General features: G+C 39.3%; 1 protein-coding gene across 1 annotated transcript in view; it reads left to right on the top strand.

The window, feature by feature from the left end:
* CFAP58 (cilia and flagella associated protein 58) overlaps window positions 1-18,072 on the top strand; it is a 2,107,107-nt gene that overhangs the window by 142,159 nt on the left and 1,946,876 nt on the right. The window contains exon 3 of the mRNA XM_044055947.1: window positions 14,167-14,315. Coding sequence (XP_043911882.1) covers window positions 14,167-14,315 — 149 coding nt within the window. The remainder of the gene's footprint in view (window positions 1-14,166; window positions 14,316-18,072) is intronic.

Genomic DNA, 18,072 nt, shown 5'->3' with positions numbered 1-18,072 from the left:
CCCAAAGGGGATGATGACACATTTTTTGGCATGATTCTGACACCAGTTGTTGGTCTCAGTGAGGCCTTTCTGTAGGATGTCAGCATCACATGGGGAGTTAATAATAACTCCCAACTTGAAATCACCTTCGAACTTTGTCAGCCAGAGTCCCTTTGTGGTGGCTTGGACTTCTGAGAAGTAGATACCAAACAGGAGAGGACCCAGGACCGATCCCTGTTGGATTCCACTCGTGACTGGTCGGCAGTCTGACTTGGAGTTAGCTACTTCCACACTGTGGGTTCTGTCTGTGAGCCACTTTGCAACCCAACTAATGATATAGGGGTTGATGCCTAGCTTAGTGTGTTTTTCTATGATTCCTGAGTGGGGAATGATATCAAAGGCCTTGGCCAGATCGAGGTAGGCTGTATGAACCACCTTGCCTTCATCCACAGCTCTGGTGACTGACTCAAAGAAGTTGACTAAGTTAAGCAGGCATGATCTACCCTTCACAAAACCAAACTGGGATCCAGAGTTTGGAGATTCCCTATGTCCTTGTTTATTAGGTCCATGATGATGCGTTCCATAGCTTTGCATATCAGACTTGTCAGGCTAATGGGGTGATGGTTCCCAGGGTCTGTAGTCACTCCTCCTTTGTGGAGAGGGATGACTATAGCAGTGTGCCATTCGTTAGGGAAAATGCCTGAGGTGAGGCTGTGATTGAACAGGGCACACACAGGTGAGGTGCCAGCTCACTCTGTAGTTCATGTAGAACACAGCTAGGGATATTGTCAGGTCCCATAGAAGCTGTATTCTAGGGCTTGGACAGTGCTGTTTTAACCTGTGCAGCAGTAATACTGGCTGCCTGGCAATCTACTGGTATTGTGATTGGTCCTTTGTGGGGGAGAGGGGGGGGAGGGAGATAATAGAACAATGATGATCCAGAAGGAAGCAAAATGTAAGAAAATTCACTGCTGTTGGTGGGCCTTGATGCAGAGAAAGCATTCGAAATAATAAACTAGGATTTTATGAGTAGAGCAATGTCAGCATTTGCATTCCATAATAAAATTATAAGGTCAGTTAGGATGGTATATGTGGGATCAGAGGCAAAAATTAAAGTGAGTGTTCCACTCTGATAAGTTCTCTTTGTGCAGAGGAACCAGGCAGGGGTTTCTTCTTTCCCCTTTGTTATCTGCAATGTATTTAGAACCACTGACAAAAAAGGTACTCAGAAATTCAAGGATATAATTGGTATGGTAATATGGAAAGGCTGGCTTTATTTGCAGATGATATTATTTTGTACATGATAAAACCAGAAAAGGGCAGCATCAGTGTTGTTGAACATTCTGACATTTTTTTCAAATCTTTTTGGGATACAAAATTAATGAAGATAAAACAAAGGCAATAACTGTAAACTATGTACCCACACACAAATTGGTTCAGCAATACCTGTATTTATAGGTACATGATAAAAATGAAATACTTAGGAATATAGGTTAAAAATGATTCTGTTATAAGTGGGATCTTTAGAAGAGGGTAGGAGCAAATAAAATTAAAAAATGGAATTGTGGTAACAGTACATGCAGAATACTGTTTTGGAGGAAGAATTAGGTTTAAGGGAAGGTGGGAACTGAATGAGCTACGTAATGTTTGACTGACAATGTACAGATAATAAATGATGTAATGTTTGCAACTGAAAATATGTCAATATGGTTTGTTTTCATTTATATAAATATATGATTGTCTATGTTATAAGTGATAATTCAATAAAGATGTTTCTTTTTTAAAAAAAGGATTTACTGTTTGGAATTGTCTTAGCTGAGATCTTCAAGAAATTGGAAAAAAGATGCAAACTGATACAAGGTATCAAGCAAGTATTTTTGTCTCATATTTTGAAATACCAAATAAATTATCCTTCTTACCTTGAACTTTTCTTTCATTAGCTATGTGTATCTACTCAACAAAAGTCTTCTAATAAGAACAAGAAAAAAATGTCAGGGTGACAGAAGAACAAAGAAGGATCTCATAGACACTAGAAAAACCTAGTGAGTTTCTTTGCCTTCTAACCACCCCTCTCGATTCTGGTCCTCGTCCCAAAATTGCAAGCAATATTTCCCAGCTCTTTGGAAACAAATATCACTGGATTCTTGGGTTCTAAAAATCAGTCAACACTGTTACAAATTTCATTGGGCATCCCATCCACTCCCAACAACCCCCCTCTCCTGCAAGGAACAAAATTAATCTTTTGCCTTAATTTAGGTCATGTCTGTTGTCTTATGGGGTACTAGAGCCATTTGTCACTTCCTATCAAGAGAAAAACTTCTACTCAAGACTATTTCAGGTTCCCAGAAAAGAAAGCACTTGGAGACTAGTTTAGACCTTTCAAAACTGAACACATTTCTCCTAGCTACAAAATTCAAAATGCTGACTTTCAAAACCCATTTCCTCTGCTGTCATACAGGTCCTTTCCAGTCATTGTAGATCTCAAAGATGCCAACCTACATATTACATTTCACAAAAAAAAAAAAAAAAAAAAAATCAAATGTACCTAAGATTCTTTGCCTTGGGATTGCACTGTTAGTTTATATATTTACCCTTTAGTCTGTCCTTTACCTCAAGAGTCTTCACCATGTGCCTTGTCACAGCCATAGCTTCATTGGCATTCAAGCAAAAGTCTTGCTATTTTCCCACCTTACTAAGCTAGAAAAGTCCAGTTTCAGATACCCGCTGATACCTGGACTGTGTTTAAGCTTCTGTGTTTGGCCATACCTTACTTGGGCAAAAAGGAAGTTTCTTTGTTCACTAGTGAGAGTGGGGAGCTCTTAACAGCCTACCTGCCCTTGGAGGAGTGGTTTCTGCCCAGAAACTGTAGTTTTAGTGGCCATTTTGGGCTAATTTCTATCTCTTTAATCTTTCTGATATAAAAGCCACATTTGCGTGTTTTTTGTGTTTGTATAAGCTCAGCAGATCCTGCCCAGGTGTCCTGCAGAGACCTACAATGACAGAGAGACAAAGGGAGAGACTTTGGAGTGTTTAAGTACCATTTTTTTTTTTTTGTTGCTTATTGCTATTTCCGTGTAAACACTCATTTTCTGGTGTTTATTGCTTCTCAGAACGCTTATTTTTACACTGAAATTGCATTTATTTGTGCTTGCACTTTAAAATTCTTTTTTTGTTGTAAATTGTATTTTAACTGTTACTGGCTTCCCACTCAAGTGTGACAGCCATTACTGCACTATAAAAGTGATTTTGCATTTGTTTCTACTGTTTTCTTAAAAAAAAAACAAAAAAAACAAAAGAAATCTTGCTTTTTTCCTGCCTTACTAAGCTAGAAAAGTCCAGTTTCAGATACCTGCTGATACCTGGACTGTGTTTAAGCTTCTGTGTTTGGCCATACCTTACTTGGGCAAATAGGAAGTTTCTTTGTTCACCAGTGAAAGTGGGGAGCTCTGAACAGCCTACCTGCCCTTGGAGGGGTGGTTTCTACCCAGAAACTGTAGTTTTAGTGGCCATTTTGGGCTAATTTCTATCTCTTTAATCTTTCTAATATAAAAAACGCATTTGCTCGGTTTTTGTGTTTGTATAAGCTCAGCAGATCCTGCCCAGGTGTCCTGCAGATACCTACAATGCCAGAGAGACAAATGGAGAGACTTTGGAGTGTTTAAGTACCATTTTTTTTGGTTTTTCTTTTTGCTTATTGCTATTTCCACCTAAACGCTCGTTTTCTGACATTTATTGCTTCTCAGAATGCTAATTTTATACTGAAATTGCATTTATTTGTGCCTGCACTTTAAAATTCATTTTTTGTTGTAAATTGTATTTTTAACTGTTACTGGCTTCCCACTCAAGTGCGACAGCCATTACTGCACTATAAAAGTGTTTTTGCATTTGTATCTACTGTTTTCTTGAAAAAAAAATCTTGCTATTTTCCCGCCTTACTAAGCTAGAAAAGTCCAGCTTCAGATACCTGCTGATACCTGGACTGTGTTTAAGCTTCTGTGTTTGGCCATACCTGACTTGGGCAAAAAATAAGTTTTTGTTCACCAGTGAGAGTGGGGATCTCTGAACAGCCTACCTGCCCTTGGAGGAGTGGTTTCTTCCCAGAAACTGTAGTTTTATTGGCCATTTTGGGCTAATTTCTATCTCTTTTATCTTTCTGATATAAAAACCGCATTTGCACTTTTTTTGTGTTTGTATAAGCTCAGCAGATCCTGCCCAGGTGTCCTGCAGAGACCTACAATGCCAGAGAGACAAAAGGAGAGACCTTGGAGTGTTTAAGTACCTTTTTTTTGTTTTTTTCTTGTTGCTTATTGCTTTTTCCACCTAAACGCTCGTTTTCTGGCGTTTATTGCTTCTTAGAATGCTCATTTTACACTGAAATCACATTTATTTGTGCCTGCACTTTAAAATTTGTTTTTGTTGTAAAATGTATTTTTAACTGTTACTGGCTTCCCACTCAAGTGTGACAGCCATTACTGCACTATAAAAGTGTTTTGTCATTTGTTTCTACTGTTTTCTTGAAAAAAAAAACAAAAAAACAAACAAACAAATCTTGCTATTTTCCCACCTTACTAAGCTAGAAAAGTCCAGTTTCAGATACCTGCTGATACCTGGACTGTGGTTAAGCTTCTGTGTTTGGCCATATCTTACTTGGGCAAATAGGAAATTTCTTTATTCACCAGTGAGAGTGGGGCGTTCTGAACAGCCCACCTGCCCTTTGAGGAGTGGTTCCTGCCCAGAAACTGTAGTTTTATTGGCCATTTTGGGCTAATTTCTATCTCTTTAATCTTTCTGATATAAAAACCACATTTACGCAGTTTTGCGCACTGGGCAGTGCCTGTTAGCTAGGGTTAAACTATTCCCGACTCCACAAAGTCTACTGTTCAGTTTTTCCCTTGGAACTAGACAAACCTTCAACTTTAGCACTCAAACCATTCATTTTACAGCCTAACACTTGCTTAAAACTCATAACAAGCACTAAATACCCGTAGCACTAGCCCCCCTTATACTGTCCAGAAGGACAAGGCTCTCTGTTCGTCCACTCCAGTCAATCAGAAAAACAGCTCACTCTACTTATTCAGGCATGTCCAAAGGGCAGTTTCCGGTGTACTCTCCAGTCCAACTGGTGAATCTGGGCATTTTGAGGCAATGTTACAACTGCCTCATTTACACTGACAACCCTCTCCTCCTACCACCAAACACTAATATATGCGAGAGATGCAATTATACAGCCAGACTGGTGGCAAAGCTCTCTCAACCCCCAGAGTGTAACTGACTGTCAAGAGGAGAAGGGTAATACTTGCAACACACCACCAGTCTCACATAGACTTAACAAACCAACACAGGCAAATAACACACATAAATACACAAAAACATACTCGGAGAGTCTAAATAAAAATCTGCAAAAGCAACAGAGACCTCCAAAGCAGACATCCAAGCAACCTCCACAACCCATCACCAACCATGAAACACATACTTCACATAATCAGTGTGCCATGCAATCACAGCCCTTAAGGCAAAATAACATACCCAACACACTAGTGATATGCGACTCTATAGTCAGGCACACTGATGTACCACTAACTAGGCTGGACAAGGAGAAGGTTACAGTTAGCTGCCTGTCGGGCACCAGGATCCACCAAATAACACAAGCACTCAGGTCACTCCAGAACAAGTACAAATATGATTCTGTCATTGTACATGTTGGTGTGAATGACCTGAGATGTACCTCCCTGGACTTCATGAAAAGAGACATGGAAGAGCTCCCTGATCATGTAGCCCAGGCAGGTATGACCCTGACCCAGAGTAGCATCCTACCCTCACCAAGAATGATGCCACAGTATAAAGAAAAAAATATCAACTTCAACAATTGGCTAAGTTTCTGGTGTCATTCAAAGGGGATCCAGTATCTGTCTGCCTGGGATGACATGCTCGAGAAGCCACATTGCTTCGCAAGAGATAGCTTGCACCTGTCACCCTAAGGCTTTTGAATACTGGCAAAGGCTCTTGCTGCCCCCATAGTGCCTTTTTTAGGCAAGGCTCAAAAGACAAACCCACCACCGTTAATAGCACAAGTAACCAAAAACTGAGGGTAATGCTACTCAACGCCAGAAGTCTAATCCTCAAAATGCACGCACACGAGGCACTCCTCAGTATGGAGAACATCGATATCTGTGCAGTAACAGAAACTTGGTTTAAGGTTCCAGAGAGCACTCCAGCACTACCAGGCTATAACTCATACCATACCTTTCGGTCACAGAACCTGGACTGAAACACAAAAGGCGGGGTGTATCCATATTCATCAAGGATACTCACACCTCCAGGTTAGCGGCACAGCACGATGCATCATAGATCATCCAAGTACAACTAACAATGGGCAAAACTGCAATCCAAATTGAAGCTTGCTACATTTCACCAACCATGACTCAGGACCCCCATTCTGCATTTCTGGAGACACTGGGAAATATGAAGGCCCTATCAAACACCCTAATACTGGGTGATTTCAACTACCCAAACATTAACTGGGAGAACTACTCAAGTACTAACTCCCTTGCCCAACGCTTCCTAGAAGTTATAAACTCGAACACCCTGGATCAACTGGTCAACACCCCCACCAGAGGGAACAGCATATTGGACCTGGTCATCACCAACATGGACAACCGGTGTTCCACACCTGGTGTCAACCCCTCGCTGGTTAGATCAGACCATAGACCTATCACTCTGGATATTCACATTCCGCCCCCAACCCCAATCAAGGAAACCACCGTGAAAAACTTTTCAAAAGCAAACTTCACGTTGCTTAAGAACGAGGTGGAACGGTTCACAGCTCCCACGCCAATGGACAGTGCAGAACAATCTTCTGAAACCTATACAAAGGCACTCTATGATCATCTGCAGGAATGCATGGATCATGCTATCCCAAGTAAAACCAAGACTCACTCCTCCAAGAAAAGGAAACCAGTCTGATGGACCCTTGCCATAAACAGGCTCTACAATAGAAGGAGGAAACTAGTACAGATAAGAGCAAAATCCCTAGAAGGAAAGACATCCCTGATCAGTATCAGCAAGAAACTACAATCCCTCATTAAATCATCCAAGGCTAGCTTCGAAAGAAATATTACCAAGGACTCCAAAGATAACCACAAAACTTTCTTTAGCTATGTCAAGAAGGTAAGTGGAAACTCTCAGATCTGCTCTGAGTTGGTGCAAAATGGCACAAAATACACTGAGCCAACTGATATTGCCAACATTTTGGCAGACAGGTTCAATGCAAACTTCACCCCTCTCTCACCCCCTAAAGGGCCCATAACCATACCAGAAAAATGTAAGGCCCTGGCAATCACTGACACACAGGTTAAAACAGCCCTATCCAAAGCTGAAAACACAGCCTCAATGGGACCGGATGGTGTCCCAGGCTGTGTCTTACAAGAGCTCCAAAATGAACTAATCCCTCACCTAAACACACTGTTCAAACTCAGCATCTCTACAGGCTACATACCCACAGAGTGGCGCACAGCAACAGTTATCCCACTCCACAAAGGTGGCACCACAACGGACCCTGGGAACTATCGCCCTGTAAGCCCGCAAGGCTATGGAGTGCATCATCATGGAACTCATTAAGAGAGACATTGGGAACCTCCAAACTTTGGACCCCACCCAGTTTGGCTTTGTTAAGGGCAGATCATGCCTCCTAAACCTGGTGGACTTCTTTGAGACAGTTACCAAGGCATTAGATGAGGTTAAGGAGGTCCACACAGCCTACCTAGACCTCGCAAATGCTTTCAACACCATTCCCCATTCTGGAATTATAGACAAACTCACCAACCTGAACATTAACCCCTACGTCATGAGATGGGTTGCAAATTGGCTTATGGACAGAACCCATACTGCGAGAGTTGCAGACTCTAGGTCCGACTCTAAACTGGTTAAAAGTGGCGTCCCCCAGGGCTCAGTCCTAGGACCCTTCCTGTTTGGTATATACTTCTCAGAGGTACACGCAAGCACAGCAGGACTTTGACTGACCAAGTTCACAGACGACTGCAAACTAGGGGCAATAATTGATTCTCCGCCTGATACAGACTCCCTCCAGAAGGGTCTCACTGAGACGGATACCTGGTGTCAAAATCATGGTCTCAAGCTGAATGCCAAAAAGTCCATAGTCATCCCCTTTGGAAAAAACAAAGTACCCGTGAACTCCCACATAGGTGGTAGTCCCTTAAATACAGAAAAAGTAATAAGGGATCTGGGGCCCAAGTAGATAGCAATCTTTCCTTTGATAATCATATTGCCAAGGTGGTTAGAAAATCCTTCTATGTGGGTGGCCCACCTAATCTCAAAAGGGTTCTCATCCAGAACAAAGGAGGTTATTGTGCCTCTCTACTCATCAATCATTAGACCCACAACTTCTCTTCCAGTTCATAAACGTATGCCTGTCCTGTGTATAAGACTAAAGGGACTAAACATATTTTAATGGCTTGTATCTTAGTATCCATATCAATATAACAAAACTTCCAGTTTCTCAATTTTTGTATTATCTTCTGTTTAGTCTCTTCCCACATAACCTTAGCTGCCACCACAGAGTCATTTCTAATCCATACTCCTAAATATTTCATTTTATCATGTCCCCATAAATATGGATATTGTTGGCCCAATTCGTGTGGGGGTACATAATTTACTGCTATTGACTTTGTTTTAGCTACATTAATTTTGTATCCAAAGAAGATTTGAAACTGTCTTAAAATGTTCCATAGCACTGTAACATCCCTTTCTGGTGTTGTCATGTATAAAATAATATCATCTGCAAATAGAGCCAGCCTTTCCTGACTACCATACCAATTATATCCTTGAATTTCTGAGTCCCTTATTTTATTTGCCAATGGTTCTAAATATAAAGCAAATAACAAATGAGAAAGTGGACAACGCTGCTTGGTTCCTGTACTCAAGCAGAAATTATTGGAGAGGACCCCACCCACTTTAATTCGCACCTCTGATTCCTCATATATTCTTCTAATCAACCCTAAAATTGTATCAGGGAAAGAAAATGCTTCCATTTCCCTGCACATGAAGTCCCAGTCTACTCTGTCAAATGCTTTCTCTGTATCAAGACCCACCAATAAAAGTGGTGCTTTCTTACATGCTGCTTCCCTCTGGAGCATCAGTGTTCTGTTAATATTGTCAAATGTTTGCCTCTCCTCCACAAAACCACACTGATCCATTTCTTTCAATTTTGGTATCACTTTTGCCATTCTTTTAGCCACTATAGACATAAACACTTTATAATCATAGTTTAGCATTGAAATATACATGTATGAAGCTGGATCCGATGGATCTTTAACCTCTTTAGGTATTACCATTACCTCCACCTTCTTCCTGGATGTTGGAACTTCTCCTCCTCTTAAAATACTGTTAAAACCTTCCAGATCTTTATAATTTTTTTCCCTCCTAACTTCCAAACTTCCAGAAGAATACCTTCTGTTCATCTATTCATGGGGACTTTCCTGTAGATTGGTTTTACATAACCATTTTTATCTCATCCCTTCCTATCCTGTCAGTAATTGTGCCTCATCTACCTCTAGCTTTGGCATATATAACATTTCCATTTGTACCTTTTCTTGATTTCCATATTTCTCTGCTTTATACAAATTTTCATAAAATTTCCAAAATATTTCTACAGGGTCTCTTGTTAGCTTCCTTGTTATAGGCTCCATAAGCTTGGTGACTGGCCTTTCCACTTTTTGTTGTTTGAGTTGTTGTGCTAGAAGTTTTTGTGCTCTAAAATTATTATTTTAAAAAAAACACTTTCTTAACAGCAATCTTTCTAAACTCATATATATTGTGAGGCTGCCAGCCCAGCTAGCTGGAATTTTGTAAATAAGTCTATGTTTGTGAATATTGCTATGATTCATACAGAACGGTATGTTATGTACTGAGGTTCAAGAATATAACCACAGTGTACCCTAATGAAAAGAATAGAGATGTATATAAACTATATTAATAGTAGAAGTTTGAACATACAGAGTTAACTTGCAAAATATCAAGAAAATAAGTTGAAATTGTTTACGATTATGTTATAAAAGTTAGCTAATGCAAGGAGACAGGATGTCTAGAGGTAGAAGTTTTTCCTGTTGTCTTGAAACAGAAATAATTACTAGGTTCCAAATTTAAAGTGTTTTATTGCTCTGTGACTTCCTAGCAGCTGCACATCTCAGAGATAAGTATTTTGACGCAGAGATGTTGGTTTCTGTTAGCCTGGGAACTGAAGGCAGGTGACAGAGTGATATCATCCAGCTGACCCAGCAGTAATATTTTGACATTAATTTGGGAACTGTGTTAGAGACTGTTAATTTTGTATTTGGACCTGGAAACATCCTCTCATCAGCACTTGCCTTACTAATAGTATGTAACCCAGAGTACAGTAATCTCTCAGATATAGATAGGAATATAGTAAATATTAGCTTAGATGTTTTCTGTATTTATGTGAGACTATCCTGCAGTGTTGTTTTAAAATATTTCCTGTGATTCTGAACTCTGTAGTCACTGTGTTGAGTTGTTGAATATTGTCTTGTTATTTTAATATTTATTATTAAATATATTTATACCTTTTAATTGTGGCTGGTTTGTTTAGTGATATTTTAGCTCTTAAGGTACTTGCATATGTATCTGGTGACACTGTATTGGCCACTCCTAAATAGCCTTGGCCACACTCTTCATTTGGATAATAGTAACATTACACAGTAGGACTGGTTACCCTTTGGGAAGGACCTTAAAGTAGCTGATAATGGGTTCTGGTGGCAGTGATAACTACCTTCAGGTCTGGACATAAGGGGGCATAGCTAGTGAACCTGTGCCAGCCTTTCCCAGGTGTGTATAAATCCGATCTCAAGGTGTGTGTGTGTGTGTGTGTGTGTGTGTGTGTGTGAGCTCCTTGGGCAGGGACATGAAGCACTGGTTGGACAGAGAGAGTTTTGGGAGGACTTGGCTTGGGACCCTGGCTAAGGACTCAACTCTATAGCTATGCCAGTGGGGAGTCTTATTGGGGATCTGGAGAAAGAGGCAGAAGCCAGCCCCAGACTGACTGTGATCTCTGTGTGCTCTTAAGGGAAATTGTACTTTACTGTGTGTGTACTTGTCATCCTCCCAATGTGTATGTCCCTCACTGATGCTAGTGGTGAGGATTGAGGCTCCTTGATTACTGGGCCAGTGCAGGGGCGTCACACATATTATCGAGGTAATCCCTTATTTTCTGTTTAGCATTCTGCAGTTGCTCCTTTTCTTGTTCTGAGAGATTCCCCCTCTAACAAAAACTTTTGATCTGGAAGAGCATATCCACATTTCTTTTCATGTCAAAGGTAAGCTTCAGAGCTGGCATGATTAGCTAATTCATGAACAACATCTGTAATAAGGCCTTTTAAATTAAAGTGGGCTTCTCTCTTTTAGTATCAAACATTATTTATAGTTGAGTGCCTCAGGGACTGGTCCTCATTCTTCTGATGTTTTCATTTTGCGACAGTTTTCTTGCAGGTGACTCTTCTTCCTGAAGTATATCCTTTATGCCGATGAACTGCTTATTTACAAGTCATTAGTAGTTCATTATTCTGTCAAAGCTGATAACAAAATATCTCAAATAGTCTTCCTTCTTGGATAAAAAAAAAACTTTCTTTTTTAGAGCAACAGAAATGATTAAGTAAATTTCCCCTGGCATGTTATGACAAGAATCATTCATACTAGGGCTCTTTACCCTGCAGATTTAGGGCTCTGTTTGCCTCATCAGTCACAGTGGAATCCCATATGAAACATTTTAATTTGCAAATCAGTAAAATGCTTTCCCAGTGCTGGAACATATCTTTTTCTTTTTCTGGATCTGCCTTTGGAAAGGATATTTTAATGGCCAAAGGCTCATCTAGGAATCATCATGACTTGAAAACTGTTTCCAGTACAGCTGCATACTGCTGGCCATCAAAAGAAAGTATAATTGTTTGACCTTAAGAAGGATATATTCCAGGCAGCTCAGCAGAATAAATCACTTTGCAATTCACCAAACAAATAGTTTAATTTCACGAGCTAGTAAACAGATAAGAACAAATTCCAAACAAGCGCTTTCGCTCGGAATATTCCGAGCTTTCACTTGAGAAAGCTAGGAATATTCCGAGCGAAAGCGCTTGTTTGGAATTTGTTCTTATCTGTTTACTAGCTTGTGAAATTGAACTATTTGTTTGGTGAATTGCAAAGTGATTTATTCTGCTTAGCTGCCTGGAATATATTCTTGTTGGTTTGGTTCGTTTTTCAATATTCCTTGACCTTAAGAAGTGCAAACTAGCCGCCATTTAAGTAAATGATCACACAAATTATTTAGTTATGACTCTACTAACACCGAAAAAGTTAACACCGGAGTGTTAACACTGTGAACCATGAACCTTGAATGTGTGTGTGAACATGGTTAACACGGTGTGTTAACACCGGAAAAGGTAAGTGTTCCTATACCCCCTCTGCTATTTGAGTACCTTAACTTTGAGAAATCCCTGATAAACCACTCTTGATTCGTAAAGGCAAAACTCTGGATCCACATCAATGATTGTATGCTGGAATTTTGATCACTAGTGTCTGTATTACAAACATGGCTCCTCATTTACTACAAGTTAAGCTGAACTCTGTACTAGTTTCAGAACTAGAAAACTAGAGAATTTTTACCTTATGCTGAATTTGTTGTAGTGCCACATAAGGGTGACTTTTAGTTTCTCACCAGTTTCTTCCTCTGTAGTGTCTAACTTATGTTGTGAAATCATTTGCAAAATCTAGGCTTTCTGATTATAGTGATGATCATATTTGATCAGAAAATAGTGTATCGCACAGGTTGAAGCATTAATTGTCCTTACATGGAATATTTCCCCCCTGCTGCTCTCTTGTGTATATGTGAATAGTGACTTAAATATACTACTCATTCTAAATCTTTAAGATTTTTGTCACTGTAAAGTGGTATATAATTCCTGCTAGCTACTGTTACTTTTCAATCCATTTTACTAGAATGGAAAATGATATTGTATTCACATAGTCCTCTTTTTTAGATAAGTATAGCAAATTTCTTCAAATAAATTCCTTAGTTTGCTGCTTCAGTTCAAAGGTCTTCAAATGAACACAATAGTAATGTTCTACTCTGAACTAATCTTAAACAAACATTGTTTCAGATCTTGCTACCACAATGATATCCTGTCAGGTAGCTATGTATCAAACAAATTTCGTAGGGCTTTTATATGATTTATTGAATTCCTGTTTACTAATCCATAACTTGTCGGTGTACACCTTCATTTCTCTCATTTATACTTATTAATTCATGGCACTTTATACTGTTTTGTATGTTTTTACATAGGTTGATTTAAGGTTTCAGTGTTCATTTAGCCTTCTCCAGGCCATTTGTTGTTATAGTCATTCTGTTTGCCACGTTTTGGTTACCACAAAAGGAACAGGTTTGAGTGTATGGTACACACATCTGTTACAGCTGGCTTCCTTGTAATGGCCTGCACATGAGAATTCAGCCATGCTGTCCCAGTAATGCTTGAATCTTAGAAAGATTAGGGTAGAGATGAAACATCTACCTCTGACTAATTTGCTTACTCATATTATAAATTCTTGCAGCATTGTTCCCTTCTTTCAGACAGCTACTGTTGTGGTGATATATTCACATAGCTGTACTTTACACAGAATTGCAAACTTTGCATTTAACTTACTATTGCTTGGTATATACAGTATTTATCTGTAAGGGGAATTGTGTATTTTGACTGATAAAATCTTTCTCTGTTTAGTGCATTTATAGTATGTATTTTTTTTTTGAGGGGTACTTTATTTTTACTTTGATTGTTTGTGTAGTATATTTATATTAAGATCATTTATGTATCATTTAGAAGTTTGTTTTTGAAACAGGAATGATTCAAATCATACTTAGGCTGATACAGATATTGGTAATAGCAGTGATTTGTTTGCCTAGTTCATTCATTTTCTGGGTTTAAGATAAAATGCGTACTACACTTTTAGCATGCTTACTGCATTTAATGGGTCACTATAAGCTAACTATATTAATGTGTTTTTATTAAATAGATTTTATTTATTGCATTACAGTATGTGCATTGTCTGAAAAAAATATCGTGCTTCAAAATCTCATGTAGGTTTTCCTAACCTTGGCTATTAACTTACCAATAGGAGATTGAAAAAGCCTGGAAAATGGTTGATGCAGCATATGAGAAAGAGCAAAAAGCAAAGGAGACTATTCAGTCATTAAAGCAGGAAATTGGTAACCTGTCTAAGCTGGTGGAACAAGGGGCTGGACTATCAGCTGGCCAAGAATACAGGTGAGTTTACCACTGCTTAGCCACTGCACATCTTAGTAAGTAAATGATGTTAAATTTATGTATTTTGGTATCTCTTTCATCGCAGGTTATCTGAGACTCTGTCTGATGCCAGTACTGCTCATGCTTTCTCACTTAGTGGCAACAGCTTTGTGATAGCTTCTTAGACCGTTAGACTGCAAAGTGGGAATTTTTTTATTTTTTGGAATGCCCTACCTGTTCTTTTGCTTGTGTACAATGTACTAGACATTAAACTGATTGCAGCAATGTGCACCCACACCCTTAAAACTGTATTGAACTAGCAAAAACTAGCATGAGGCAAACTGTCAGGGATTCCAGCATTCTTGTAGTGGTATCAGCAAAGGGTTAGGCTAAGAAGCAGTGAATGTGTGACAGCATAATTTGATGTACTATCATAAAATTCTCCAGATATACATACCAGTCACTGATGTCCAGTCCATGAAAATATTCATGGAATTCATTAAATTTGTGGATGCTTTTAATGATTATCTACAAAGCATTAATACTGTTAATCACATGTCTTTTTATCTTGCCCTTTTATGCTTTTAAACTTGCAATGTAACTTGGTATTGTTATGATACATGTTTATTATCTTGTTTTTGGCATCATCTTTTTATCATGCATTTGTGAAACTTTTCTCTCCAGGTCTGCACTGAAAATGGGCCCCAAGCCCAGTGGACTAACCAGATTAACAAAAGACAAATAAATAAAGAAATAAAGAAATAATAAATAAATAAATAAATAAATATGTATCAAGAATAATTTGTAGAGGGGCCGCATGAAGTACACTTCTGTTTGAATTGACCTTTGTGTGGTAGTTGATGGCTTCTCATTACCTCAGTGTCCATTTGAAATGGCTTTCTGTGGCAGTACCAGCCATCAGATGCTTGTTTGGTTCCCATTTAAATGTGTTAAATAATAAGAGAAAGGCCATGACCTTCTGCTCTGTCCACCTGAGAATGCTCAATAAGTGTACAATATGCTACTTTGTTTTTTTAAGTGTACAAAATGTAAATGGGTACAGTGGATGAACTATATGCTTTGTCATTATCTAAGAATCATAATACTTGTGCTGTTAGTCATTGGGGCTTTTGAATAACAAACTAGATTTTAAGGCAAACTGCTTCTTGGAAATAAATAAAAATATTTTAGCCAAAGCCAGAACAGCTAATTTGATCAGCTCAACATATATTTATTTTCATTTGGTATATAAGAAGAACATAACTGGACCCATTCAGTTGAAGACAAAACTACAAGTGTTCTAAAACACTTCCTCTGTTGACTTATATGTGGGAAATCATGCAGCCACTTTATTTTCTAGGTGATAAAGTTTAGCAATGCGGGGTCAGTTCTCTACAGCCAAGGAATACCCGCAGCATGCTTGCATGTGGCATAAGGTTGTAGCATTTTAAAAGCTGTTAATATTCTACTGACTAAAACAGGTCCTTTCCTTTCTTGCTTATCAGCTCAAAATGACTTTTGGAAACTTTTATGGTAGTCATTGTGACATGGGTCCCAGATAAATATGCTGTTATGAAAACCGAACTAAGTTCACCTGGGTATATTTTACTTTATTTTATTTTGTAACATAAAATTTTATTGATCAGAACCAAGTTTAACAAACAGAGAACCCATTTTTTTATTTATTTGCATTTCTTTATCAGGGCAGTCCATCTGGGTGACATTTCCCATTTTCAGCAGTGGCCTACAGAGAAAATCTTTAAGAAATAGTGCACTGAAGTCCTGAGGGTGTATGGATTGGCTGCTGTAGAATCATCAGATGGCTTTCTATAGTCAGCCGAAGTCCTTTTTTTGTTTCTTTTTGCTCTTCCTCTTCACTTGAAGAGCTGGTGTGTGTGGATTGGCTGCTGCAGAATCCAATGCACCAGTCAGCTTTTTGCAGTATGCTGAAGTTCTTTTTTTTTCTTTGAAGAGGAAGGGGGTGGGACGATATTTCAGGGACTGGCAATGGGTGCTACATGAGCCAGCTATGGACCTGGTAGCAATATTATTAAACAGAAAAGAGTGTAAATGACCTATAGGAGCTAAAGTAATGTAATATATGTCTATATTCATGCTGATGTATATTCCTTGGCTGTAGCAGAACTGACCCCGCATTGCTAAACTGATGAGAACATTAAGACATAATACTTCTCAAGGAAGGAGTGCAGTAAATTCATTTTCATTAGACATAAAAAGCCATTTGGAAAAAATGGTTTAAGTGAGATGGGGAGACCTTGAGTATTTGGGTATTTTTATCCTAGAGATGCAGAACAATTGCAGATGCTAGTGTAATGTACATGTAGTTTAAGATTGTTTTAAAAGCAAAGAGATTGTTTTTTTTTTCTGATGGTGGAAAGAATGGTGTTCCATAGTATAGCTATGCATAATGAATATGAGGAGTCTCCATTTGAGTTGCTAGCTTTTGGAGATTCTGTTAGGTACTGAAACTTTAATCAAAAATCAATTTTGTGTTTGTAACATTTTATTTTATTACTGATGGTTGAGGTGTTGAGAAATGACATAGTATTTTGCACGCCATTACGAATTGCATATATGACAATCTGATGTGTTTCAGGCCTGTTTTATTTATTTTCTAACATATCATTTTTATTGATCTGAACCAAGTTAAGCAGATAAAGCATGTATTACTCACTGATAGCGCAGCTCCCTGTTCTACCATCTTAGACAGGTTTGCAGGGGAATGCAATGATGATTTTGGTCTATGAGGTTGGATGCAAATTTACTTAATCTGAAGTAGTTAACTTCATTTGATCAGCAACCTGTGGGTTACGGATCCGAGCCGGCAGCATACCAAGCAAAAGATCCGAGCTCCAAGCTCCTCCAGCTACCCATACTGAACTGCAACTTCCTTCCAATCCTCAGATCTCATTTGTCGTGGCTTTGCCAGCACAGGATTCTTGAGCTCCAGGCAAGTGTCAGGGTTTTTTCTCTAAAACTTGGTCTGTGTGTGCCCTTTTTAATAATTTTGAGGTAAATTATTAGTTATTCACGATACTTATTGGGTTTTTCCTTGTTTGAAAGTTGGAAACTTTCAGTTAGTGTAGGCCTCCCTTCCCGCCCGTCGTGTGTGTGTGTGTGTGTGTGTGTCTTCTCTAGGATGTCAGAAAGTCAGAAAGTGACTTTCTCTAAGTGCAAAAAGTGTGGCCACAAGCTGTCACCAGCCGATGGTCACACTCTGTGTGTAGTTTGATTGGGGGTGGCCCATTTGTCTTCTGGCTGCAAGACTTGTGCGGCCTTCAACCCCCAAGCCCTGTGGGATCGCAGGAATAAGTTGATTCTGGTGGATCTTCTACCCGCAGAATAAACTTCTGCCTCTTCTTCTTCTTCAGCTTCCTTACCAGCCATGGCTGTGGATGTTCAGCCTTCTGGCCCTTCTCCCCTGTCTGGGACTCATCCTCCCACCTTACCACAGGGAGAGAGAGAGGCCAAGAAGATTAAAGAAAAACACAGGTTTACAGAGACACATGTGGATAAGGATAAAGATAGAGAGAGGGGCTGCAAACGACAGGCTAAGTTAGATCCCATGGCCCCTCCCACTAAAGTTATCTTGTCTCCAGTAAAAGTTGCCAGGCCATCCTCTCCTCAGCTCTGTTCACCATGTTTTTCTCCAGAGCCAAGGGAGGAGGCTAGATCACCCTCGAGGTCATCTTCACATTGGCTCTCCTGGCTGACATCGGTGGCGTCCTCCAGATCAACCAGAAGCATCTCTGAAGCA

The sequence above is a fragment of the Protopterus annectens genome, chromosome 14.part0 (assembly GCF_019279795.1).
Source record: "Protopterus annectens isolate FY-2018-M chromosome 14.part0, PAN1.0, whole genome shotgun sequence".
Classification (NCBI taxonomy): domain Eukaryota; kingdom Metazoa; phylum Chordata; order Ceratodontiformes; family Protopteridae; genus Protopterus; species Protopterus annectens.
This window is presented reverse-complemented; position numbering and strand designations above follow the sequence as displayed.